Source organism: Antechinus flavipes, chromosome 1 (genome assembly GCF_016432865.1).
Source record: "Antechinus flavipes isolate AdamAnt ecotype Samford, QLD, Australia chromosome 1, AdamAnt_v2, whole genome shotgun sequence".
In the NCBI taxonomy this organism is placed as follows: domain Eukaryota; kingdom Metazoa; phylum Chordata; class Mammalia; order Dasyuromorphia; family Dasyuridae; genus Antechinus; species Antechinus flavipes.
The window spans coordinates 50,656,431-50,669,067 of NC_067398.1; the positions used below are offsets into that span (position 1 = coordinate 50,656,431).

Below are 12,637 nucleotides of genomic sequence, written 5' to 3' on the forward strand. Positions count from 1 at the left end.
AGATGATACATATTCATGTATATGTACGCAAACATATACATGCAAGACATTTATAGTCTCCTCAAGGTATGTTTACTTTTCAATGGGTTTTCTAAATGTAACTCTTTGGGCCCCTCCAGGTTCCATAGCCTCTAGGTTGGGAATCTTAGGTAGGAATCTTTTCGTTGTCTAAGGATAATAATCAATCTGGGATTTGGTCAGGCCATCTATGATTTGTCAGAGAGAATATGACTGAACCCAGAGAAAAATCTCAGTTTTGACATAGAAACAATAAAAGAAAAACAAAAATTGTTGCATTTAAAAAGCAGTGAGATGTTATGAATGTCATTGCTTTTAGCTCTCCTTAAAGATTTTCTTGACACATGAACAAGACTGACATGCCAGATCAGAGAGAGACAAGCCAGACCGTATTTGAGCTGACACATATTTAGGCCATAGATCGTAGGTAATGCAAACTAGGAAAAACCAGTCTTCAAAGGCTTCCCCCTATCCCCAATTCTTCTGACAGTCACAATGAAAATTAACAAATATCCTATGTTTGAAGTGTGGCTCAAGACTTTTTCAAACAGCTGAAAATGATAGATTATGTATAGTTCTCATTAAATACTGACAAGCAAAATTCAAAAGGAGTGCAGAAGTCATTGGGTAGGCAGTGGTTACTGGGGTTCAGGTCAGGGAATAACTTTTCTGTCTCAGTCTTTTATATATATCACTTATTCCTCAGCCTAAGCTGGATCTGGGACAGCTTCCTGATTGAGAGTATTTTGATTTGAGAGGACACTGTTACTTGGTTCCTGTATTCATTAATCTGAGCCTCTCCAGATGATGTTTTTTATCTTGGTCATGGGTGAAATGAAAGCCCATTGATACATTTCTTTAGTGGCGTAGGCCATGTGTCATTATTATTCAAGGAAACAGTGATTTAGAGTTTCTGCCTACTTGGTGTCCACTGATTTATTTCTTTTTCCCTTGGGGAGAGTTTAAATATCAGCCTATAAAATAGAGGATTGAAAGGCTCTTCAGCAGTAGACTTTTCTTTGGAGTCCACTTGAGAAAAATGCTGTGTTTTCAGAAAGATGATACTTTAAACAAGGCCATTTGACTTGGGAGGACCTAGTTCTTTTCTGCTGCATGGAAAGGACATCATGGTCACCCTTTAAAAGTCACATGGCTCACCTCTTGGATCATTTTCATATGGTATAAAGTGTTACTGTGGAGTGGCTCTGACTTTGTTTTCCTCTTCCCAGAGGCTATGCTGTTGCTAGTAGCAGTGATGACCGCATGAACGAACCTCCCACTTCACTTGGATTAGTGCCTCATCAGGTTAGTGATTTGGAAATGAAATAAAACTTTTGGACCTGAGCCCAATGATGCAAGGAAAAGGCAATTTGGGTCATTTCCAGCTATTCACTTTGGCCCAGACCAAACCCTCTGACCATTCTATTGTCCCTTGAGTGTGGGAGTGGGGAACTGCCCTGATCCTCCAGGGAAGGGAATTTATGACCACCTAGGAGATTACTCTAGATGAAGAATTCATGGGAATTATCAAAGAAAATCACTTGGATGACTTCAAGTATTTAGCATATTGACTCACCAGATATAAAACTATTCTGAGCAGGACCTTGCTAAAAATATAAATGCTGAGAAGTTTATAGTGTGATAGAAATGCCCCCATGTCTTTGTAGAAATTAGATTTGGAAAAGCCTTGTAAGTGTAGCCATTTCCAGGGCAAAACAAAGTACCAATAAAATTCAGTTGGAAATTCTTTGGGTTTTATGAATCATTTTTCTTTCCTGTGTAACTTAATTTAGAGTATGAAATATAAAAAAATTATGAAAATCAAGATTTTCAGGAAAGCATGACCACGCCTGCTGGGGAATCATCAAGAAAAAGTCATATAATTTTATTGTTGGAAGAACTTTTAAAAAAGTCTAGCCTCAAGTTTTCATCTTTAAAATTTTGTTGAAATTTTTGGTTTTTTATATCTTAATTCTTTTCTTCAATGCTCTTTAACCACCTCCCGCATTTGTCATAAAGGAGAAGAGCCAAGCAAAACTGACCAGTCTTCTTGTGGCTGTTCATATCTGCCACTTCTAGAATCCATAGTCATCTGCCATCTGGATTCTGTATTTTTTTAACTGAAATGTTATTGTTGTATATATTTTTATGCCACCTGCCTTTTCCAGTGTATCACTTTCCCTCCTAAAGATTAAGAATAAAAAAGAGAGAAAATAAAAGTTTAGCAAAACTAATATAGAAGAAAAAAAAATCTGTCATTATAAATAAATAATACATTCCCTTACTTCTACCTCTGCAAAGAAGTGAGAGGAGGTGACTTCTTTTATCTTTTCTTTGAGATCAAACTTGATCATCATCCTTTTTAAGCATTCAGTTTTGATTTGGGTTGGTATTTTTTCAAACTGTTCTTTCCATTTACATTATTGTATATATTGTTTTCCTGGTTCTGCTTACTTAAGGGTTCGATATTAGTAATTGCATTTATTCTAAATCCATTTGTTACTAAAGTTAATAAAATAGGTCAAATGCTCTTTGAACCATTGTACTCTAGATCATGTATGTCCAAGGATCCTTTTATTTACTTGATTTAGTCATTATATATTATTCTAGTTTTGTTTACATTGCTCTTCATCAGTTCATACTTATCTTCCAATGTTTCTGTAAATTCTTCATATTCTTGGTTTCTTATAGAACTATAACATCTCATTTCATTCATCTATCACTGCTTGTTAAACTGTTCTACATTTTGCAGGTCCTCATTCTATCAACAGTTTTTTGCTGTCACAAGAAAATGCTGTTAGGAATATTTTGTCATTTATGGAACTTACCTTTTTATCTTTGACTTACTTGGGGTATGTGTCCTACGTAGGATTGTTGGATTCAAGATTAGGAACTTTTCTTAATTCCAAATCCTTTCCAGAAAAGTTGGATCCAATTCACAGTTCCATCAACAGAATATTTTAGAATTCTTGACTTTTGACAACCCCTCCAATATTGACTATTTCCATCTTTTGTCATCTTTACCAATTTGAAAGGGATGAGGTGAAATTTCAGAGATTTAAGAATTTTGTTATTTCCTCCTTTTATAGAGACAGAAAATGAAATTAAAGAGAGGAATTGAGTTACCCAGAGTTATCCATGGAGTTAGTGGCTGGCAGAGCCTGGACTGGAAGCCAGGTCACCCAACTCCCAGACAGGTCTCATTTTACATATGCCACATCTCCTTGTTTGACACTAATATGTTAATCTTATCAAATTTCTTCTGTCTACATTTCAAATCAGACAAGATCAATAGTGTAATGAACATTTATGTAGATGAGTAGGTAAGATACTGACCTTTACTCATGTGTCTTATTTCAAACCACCTTGCTCATTTTGACATTCATTAATTCCCCTCACTGATGACCTTGAGAGATGTACCCTCATTTTCACTTTGCTGATTCTGATGGCAAATGATCTTAATTAAATTTTCAATCACAGCCCAACACTAGTTTCCTTCCTTCTGTTTTTTATGTCAAATTACTATAATTACAGTTTTCTCACTGCCTAGGCCAGGAAGCGGAAAATCTCTTTATAGTAGATGTCATGTCAAAATTCAAGAATCCTGATTTTTAAAGTCTTCTGTCAACTAATCATACTCAGTGTTTTTTGTCCTATTGAACCCTATCGTGACTTATCATTCTTTTACTTCCCCTGGGCCTTGTTTCTCTGTCTGTCTCTCTCTTTATCTCTCTCTCTCTCTCTCTCTCTCTCTCTTTTTGTTTGAAGAATTATTTTAGTTGTTGGTCATCACATCATTTGGCCTTTTCAGAAACTGAAGACAAGCAACCATATATGGATAGGGCTGTAGCACTTGTATAATTGCTTGCTTATGTTATTGAAAGATTTAAGCTTTTATTTTTAGCTGTGCTCTTTAAAGAAAGTCTATAAAGAATCTTATAAATTAATCAGATTTTTGTGGCTTCATTTTAGGATTTTTTTTTTTAAGTAGAGTTCATCAGTTTATGCAGTTGTTGTGATTAGAGAAACATCATTTCCACAATAACACTGAGCTGTGTTGCAATATTTTGATCCAAGCTCAACATTTTATTTCTACTTTCCCTGGGTCTGTGGGACAAATGATTTCCTGTTGGAGAAGTACTTGTTATCATCTCTTCATGTTCTTTATGTACAGTATGGCCATGGAGACAGTATAAACACTCTTAGTTGTTGGGCTTCATTTGTCTTTTTCTTCAGAGATTTTTGATTGTTTTCTTTGGGATGGGTTATTTTATCAATATGATCTTCTTGAGCCCAATATCACAAGGGCTCTGATGGCTCATTGTGTAATTTGGGCAAAGTTTCTTAGTTTCTCTAGGCAATAATTCTTCCATGTTATTAGTGGTACCTTCTGTTTATGTAGTACTTCATAGGTCACAAAGTACCTTTGGGAACTGTCTTATTTTATCCTTTGAGGCTAGTTAGGGCAGGAATCATTATGCCCATTTTATAGATGATGAAATTGAGATTCATTCATGGAAGTGAAGCCACTTGTCTGAAGTTATCCAGCTACAAAACAGAAGAACCAGAACTTGAGCTTCTAATTCCTTGTTTTTCACACAGTGCTGTGCTGCTTCTGGGTCTTAGAATGCCACATCCAGCCATTCTGGAGAGCAATTTGGGACTATGCTCAAAAATCCATATCTGTGGATTGGTCAAGTGTGGAGAGTCTTAATTTAGGCTCCAATTAGAATGATGTTAATTTTTAAAACTCACTTTTATAGCATATCAAAGCCATTAAGTCAGTACAAGATGCACCACTCTTTACTGTTTTCTCCTTTTACAGATGGGTCAGATTTTTCATATAGGCACAGGAGAAATTACTTTGTTCCTAATCCTTTTTTCAGGACAATTAGATGCTGTGGTAATTAAATATTGTATGCCGTATCCTATAAACTGAAAGTTCTTATTCTCAAAATGTCATTTTGATCTGGCGCTTGGGGTTTTGACTGGATTCTAGGAGACCAGAACAGGCCTTTAATTACTTTGGTGAGGATTTGTAACTCAGAGCCATGAAATGTTGGAATGCCTGCTGATGAACCACATTGGATGCCCCCACACAGGAAGTTGAGTTGTAGATCTATGCTCTGGCTCTATTGGAGACTGTTGAGAGATCTTTGGTGTGACTTGAAGGAGAAGCTGCTGCACCTGGAGTCTCTCCCACCTAGCTCTGAAAGGAGTGCAGAGGGCTAAACAAGGAGGATACAATGGAATGGAGGGAGCAGAGTAGAAGGGAAAGAAGGGGATCAGTCCCAGAGATGTTGCCAAAGGAGAAGTGACAAAATTTAGCAACAAATTACATGTGGGGTAGAAAGAAAGAAAAGGAAGACTCTAAGACTCCAAGCTTTTGATCCTTGGTAATTAGGAAAATATCTTACCTATCTTGGTAATTAGGAAAATGATGCCATGCACAGACATGGGTGAGGGGGCAAAAAAGGGAATGGTGCACAAAAAGGTACAGCTTGATATCCACAATCTATAAAGAATAAGAACAGCATGATACCAGCAAGAGTGCACAAACTGCAGTCATTTTGGACTTTGAATCTCAACTCAACCTGAGTGAATTTAGATATGTCACTTTCCTTAGGCTTCAGTTTTCTTACCCATAAAATTAGGGAGTTGGACCAGATGACCTTTCCAGCTCTAAAGCGATGGTCTCATGATTCTGTGACACAAATTTACAAGAAAAATGGCCGTTTTTCAATGGATAAATGTTTATACAAGACAAGAACACACGATTTTGAAGAAATACATTATTAAGCATTTAAAAAAATTTAAAAAGCAACTTTGAAATACTATGTGACATTCATGAAATTAGTAGAGATAGTTAAAAATGGTAAAATTCAATTATGGTAGGCTCTGAAGAAACAGGCAGGCTATTGCACTGTTGGTGATGCAGTGAATTGATGCAATCTTTCTGGAGGGCTCTCTGGCAATGTGCAATGAGTTACAAAACTTAGTCCCTTTGACCTAGTGGTCCTAGAACCAGTACTAATTCCTTGACCTAATAATATTCTCTAATATTATTAAGAAGGGGAAAAGGTCTATGTATCCAGCAGTATGGATTTATTTGTGTTACAAACAACCTTTCTTTTAATAGTTGTGGAATAGCTGGATGAAATGTATATTACTAGGATATTGTAATGAAACATTATTAAAAATTGGAGTAGATGATTGCTAACGTACCTCCCAGTCCTAAATCCTATGAATCTGTTGCACACTAAAAGTAGAGACTATGAAATATGAAAATTATTGTATGAAGTGATACAGGAAAAAGAGAACAGAATCAGAAAAAAAACATGAATATTGGATTTTTCCTATATAAAACCAAATTAAAAACAAACTATACCAAAAAAACAAAGCTACATAAAAAAGTAACAATCTTTTCAATACACATGAAGGATTCTAGAAAACAACATAGGGTAAATGAGATATATTATTAAAGTTTATGTTTTCTTTTGGGGGTAGTTTAGTGTTATTTTATGCTTGATCTTCATTACTCATTTTGTTCATTTCTGTTAGTATTGTTTATTTTGTGGCAAAAATTAGGCATAGTGAGATACTCAGGCCAGAGGGGCCTACCTGTTCAGTCTAAGTGAAAATAGGACCCTAACTAGTCAGGAAGGATTTTTTGTTCCTCCATTACTTGGGGGTGCTTAGAGACGAAGCTCTATAGGTTATAACCAGGGCTTCTTCATATGAAAATGTGCTCCAAATCATTATTAATCAGAGAAATGCAAATTAAGACAACTCTGAGATACCACTACATACCTGTCAGATTGGCTAGAATGACAGGGAAAGATAGTGTGGAATGTTGGAAGGAATGTGGGAAAACATTGTTGGTGGAATTCTGAACACATCCAGCCATTCTGGAAAGCAATTTGGGACTATGCTCAAAAAAGTTATCAAACTGTGTATACCCTTTGATCCAGCAGTGTTTCTACTGGGCTTATACCCCAAAGAGATACTAAAGAAGGGAAAGGGACCTGTATGTGCTAAAATGTTTGTGGCAGCCCTGTTTGTAGTGGCTAGAAGCTGGAAAATGAATGGATGCCCATCAATTGGAGAATGGTTGAGTAAATTGTGGTATATGAATATTATTGTTCTGTAAGAAATGACCAGCAAGAGGAATAAAGAGATGCTTGGAGAGACTTACATGAACTGATGCTAAGTGAAATGAGCAGAACCAGGAGATCATTATATACCTCAACAACAATACTGTTTGAGGATGTATTCTGATGGAAGTGGATCTCTTCGATAAAGAGAGCTAATTCAGTTTCAATTGATCAAGGATGGACAGAAGCAGCTACACCCAAAGAAAGAACACTGGGAAATGAATATAAACTGCTTGCACTTTTGTTTTTCTTCCCGGGTTATTTATACCTTCTGAATCCAATTCTCCCTGTGCAACAAGAGAACTATTCAGTTCTGCACACATATATTGTATCTAGGATATATTGTAACTTATTTAACATTAAAGGACTGCTTGCCATCTGGGGGAAGGGGTGGAGGGAGGGAGGGGAAAAATCGGAACAGAAGTGAGTACAAGGGATAATGCTGTAAAAAATTACCCTGGCATGGGTTCTGTCAATAAAAAGTTAAAAAAAAAAAATAACCAGGGCTTTAAAAATTTTTTTCACTTATGAACCCTTTTCTCTCAAGAGATTTTGACATGACTGTAGGTATAAGGTATATAAAATAGGCATACTAATCAAACATTTAGTGATAATAAGTTATAATTTTGCAAACTGCAGTTTAAGAAGCTTTGGGCTAGACCACGATGGTACTAGAAAGAGTTAAGTTTAGTTCTAGCTGTAATCAGTTAGTGATATGACCTCAGGCAAGTCATTGAAACTTTCTGCTCCTCAGTTTCCCAGGCAGTAAAATATAAGAATTAGCTATATTAGTTCTTTGAGTCAGTGTACTTAGTTCAAAGGTTTAGATCATTCTTGGAAAACAAAGCAGCACTACAGATGATGAGCAGGGTCTAGATTCTGAGAACAAGGGGAAGGTGCCAGGGACTGAAAAATCTTTCATCTGGACTAGGATGGACTTTACGTGGACTCTGAGAGAAGTGACTTTTATTTTTGTCTTTGCATTATCAATGCCTAATATAATGCCTGGCACACAGTAGGCAAATAATAAATGCTTTTGAATATAATTTAGAAGATTTTTCACAAGCATTGAAAATTTTTTTTAAAAACTACACTTAAAAACAACTTACAAAAATAAAAATGTAGAGAGATTCGCCAAATAAAACCTTTATATCTAAACCGTTTATATTTTGATTAGGTAAAAGTATATCCATTTTAGCAAGAAATGAATTATGCTAATTTACTCCATATCCTTTTTTCACTCTATACCTACAAAGTATTGTTGCTTTTCTTTTATTTTATATGTATAGTTATAATCTATTTGTATTCTTATCCTTCCAACCTTATTTTGCATGGTTCACATATTTTATCTTTTATGACATAATGGCTTTTTCTTAAATTAACATAGCATAATTTGTGCAGCCATTCTCTAATCCCTGGACATAGATTGTTTCTAGTGTTTTAGTTTTACAGATAAAGCATATTAGAATGTTTTTGCACAGATGCTTCCCTTCTTCCTCCTCACCTTTTAATAATATTCTTATCTTTATAATGACAGCAAACATTTATATTGTGCTTTAAGCTTTGCAAAGCACTTTAAAGTTATTAAATCAGTTGGTCCTTATAACAACTTTGTAAGGTAGGTACTATTATTATCCCCACTTTATAGATGAGGAAACTAAGGGTGAGGTTTATTCATAGTATATAACATTGGAATCACTTAATTGGAGAGCACAATCAGCTTTGTGCCAATCCCTGTTTCAACTGGAATAGGTGATCTCTAAGGCTCTTTTCAACCTAAAAATTCATGAACCTATGACTTCTTGGTTTTTGTATTCACTTAAGAAAAGAGACAGTTACCTTCTAAAATATTCGAAGGCTCTTGGAACTCTGGCAAAATTCTTTAGAGAAACTCCTGAGAAGAAATTGGGGGTGTCACTGATCTGGAGAAAGGGTTCTGTAGATTAGTTAGGACAAACATATGTGAGGTCATAAGAACGATAGAGGCAGTTTTCTTCCCGAGTCCTGGCACCCCCAGGGACAAGTGGGAAAGAAAAGTTAGGGGTTTTTGTATACATCAAAAGTTATTCCTAAAGGATTTGTGCATGACTTTTCAAATTAAATTGAATATATTGCAAGAATCCAGTATGATTAGCTGGTGAAACAATCCTGACTAAAATGTGAGATCCCACTTATTCTCATAAGAAAAAGTTGGAAAACTAAACTGAAATTCAGAATGAAAGTGAGCAGGGAATTTGTTGGGGATAGAAAAATTAGCTGAAAGAGTGCCAAGGAATAAATCAAGGGCTGGATTAATTCTCTTGACTTTTCTTAGAATGGTTGAAGCCAAAAACCAACTGGATCCTGATTTTTCTACCCCTTAGTGATTTAGTGCTTTGAGTCAAGGTGGAACAGTGATGCTAACTGAAGCTGTTATATGAAGGATGAGCCCTGTGATTTCCTAGCAGTTGTGCAATAGCAATCTTTTCCATTTTGGCCTTAATCTTAATTAAAATGCCTCTCTTCAGCCAAGATTTATCTTGCAATGGGGGTTAGTTTGTAGTTCTGTGAACTCTAGGCCCTAAAAGTATTGCCAAACCTGCAAGAGGATGGTGTAAAGTTAACAGGTTATAGTTTGTGTGTGTGTGTGTGTGTATAGTCATATGCCCACATATATGTGTGTGTGTATATACATATATGCTTATATATGTGTATATATACATATATGTATATATATACACACACGTACACATATTTTATATATACACATACACATATACACACCTGTTCAGGAAACTTGATTTTAAATTGCTATAAGAGATAGCCATGGTTCTGATCTCAAACTGCTTACTTCTAACTATCATAGGTATGTCTACTTTCAAAACAGATAATAGGGACTATTACACATACACACATACAAACATATATATATGTATAAAATTCTTGATTATATTTTCTTTTTTCCATTTTGTTTGTTTTATTGACTTATAACAGAATTAATAATTAAAGGTAATTGGACCTTGCCCGAGCGATGCTATTTGTTCTCTAGCCCTTCCCTTCCTTCTTTTTCTTTTTTCCCTTTTTCTCTTTTCTCTGCATGCACCCATCCCACTTCCTATCAGTCAGGGAATTCAGTTAGAAATTAGTGTTTTGGAAACTTTCAGCGGAGGCTTAGCTGAAGTAACTTGTCCTTCTCCTTGAGACTGAGTTTTCTGACTCCCAAGCCTACTATTTGCTCCACCCTACAAAAGCTAAAATGTCATTGGAAAATTTATAGCAAAATAACTAAAAATGCAATACAACATAGATAATTTTGTAATCAGTATGTAACCCCAGGAATTGGCTTCTACTTGAGTTTGACACCATTGCCCTAGATCACCCTGCTGATACCCTGAGAGCTGTAGATGTCAAGGAGAGGGGAATTAAAGTGCCTGTTTGCTCTTTGGGTGGTTGTGATGATGGTTTCTTGTGACTTCCTTTAGTCCTCCCTGTCTGCTCTTTCCTTTCTAGAATCCATTGTCAGTGCTTTATCTAAATCACCATGGGTGATTTTATAGGGTTCCATGGTCCATGCAAAGCCCTAGGTCATTTTTCTACTGAGCACCAGTCTCCCTCCAGGTTTCCATTCTATGTAACTAGCTGCTCATTAGACATTCCAAATGAAGGGTTTCATAGATATTTCAAACTCAACATGTCCAAAAAAGAACTCATTTTTTTCTCCAAAATTCTCCCTTCCAGATTTCCATGTTTCTGTCAAGAATACCACCATCCTTTCAGATATCTCTTTTTACTTCCTCAATGTCACCTGCCCGAGCTTGTGGTTTGCACCTCCATGACATCTGTCCCATCCAACCTTAGTTCAGCCCCTCATTCCCCTTGCTGGACTATTATTATACACTCTTATTTAGTCCGTATTCCAAATCATTTCTTACTCTAATCCATACTTCTTCTAGCTGCCATGTCCTTTGTCTAAATCACTAAATTTCAGTGACTCTCAGTTGCCATAAGGATTAAATATAAATGCCTTTTTTTTTTTAATTTAATGCCCTTCACAACATGGTCCCAACTACTTTCCAGTTGATAAACATTTGTTAAGTTCCTATGATGTGCCAGGTATTGGTCCACTTTTCTACCCTTATTATACATCTGTGGTCAAATTAGCCTTGCTCTTCTTCATACCATGCTCCATCTGTCATTTTTAAGCTTTCCCAGTGACTGACCTCTGAGCCTGGAATATGCTTCTTTTTACTAATGCCATTTTGAGTCCTTATTTCTTTCAGGACTTGTCAGTGAACTCCTGTCTGAAGCCTTCTGAGATTTCTCCCCTCATTCCAGCTTTTTGAGTTCTTCCTCTCCAAATTACTTTGTATTATGCTTATAGTTTATATATCCTCATTCATGTACATGTTAATTTCTTTTATAGTTTGGAAATTTCTTTAGAACTATGATTAATTCACTTTAATTTTTGTATCTCCAGAGCTTGATTGAGTGATTGATTTGGGGGATAGCTTTAAAAAGGAAATAGGCTTTGAACTGGGCCAAGATAATATTTGTCTCCATGTAGGATGTAGCAGACAGAGCCTTGAACCTTAGTCTTGGTTCTGTCATTAAAGAATTGTCTGAAAGGCAATTCCCTTGACTTCTCATCTATAAAATGGGGGCATTGGAAGAGATGACCACTATACATAAAGAACTGTCTATTTACCACTTTCTTTTCCTGTCTTGAGAATGAGAAGTAATGAGGCACAGGGATGGGGATATATTGACACAGGAAACTAAAGGAGATAAATGGATACTTTTTGAAATTTTTTTGTGGGGTCTTTGAATTTCCATAATGGCATATTATATAGAACACTGGACTTAAGAGTCAAAAAGATCTGAGTTCAGATCTGGCCTCAAACATTTACTAGCATTGTGACTTTGCTCACTTGACCTCTGTTTTCCTAAGTTTCCTCAAATGTAAAATTAGGATGATAATAGTAACTATTTCTTAGGGTTGTTGTAAGCAACAAATGAGGTGATATTTATAAAATGCTTAGCATAGTGCCTGACACATCAAAGACACAATGTAAATGCTATTATTATTATTAAATTATTTGTGCTTGCACACATTATCTTCAGGGCTAAGTGTGCCATGGCCATTTATCAAAGTTGACTTTTTTTTTCAAACAGATTGTCTTCTAACATGTAGTTGGGATTGTGCGCATCTGAATGACCAAATTATTACATCTGTACAAACAAGACTACAAATCTTTGTGAATGGAACACTACTGTTTGTTCTAGAGGGTTTAAAAAACCCCACACTTCTTTTCTTCTCTCTTCTTCTTCCCCCTCATAGATTTTTTTGTCTTCTAGGGAGGCATTTGGAATCACAGCTAATTGCCTGTGTGCTACTCATGAGCCCAATCTGGGCTACTGCAATTATCTCACTGGCTAGAGACAGAGAAAAACACTGCACATAAGCAAGATCAAAAGAGAGCGAATCT

The 12,637-nt window shown here is 35.9% G+C and overlaps 1 protein-coding gene across 2 annotated transcripts in view; it reads left to right on the forward strand.

The window, feature by feature from the left end:
- Positions 1-12,637, forward strand: part of ATG7 (autophagy related 7) — a 258,698-nt gene that overhangs the window by 65,589 nt on the left and 180,472 nt on the right. For both annotated transcript variants that reach the window (XM_051982383.1, XM_051982392.1), the window contains exon 16: positions 1,248-1,323. In XM_051982383.1, coding sequence (XP_051838343.1) covers positions 1,248-1,323 — 76 coding nt within the window. The remainder of the gene's footprint in view (positions 1-1,247; positions 1,324-12,637) is intronic.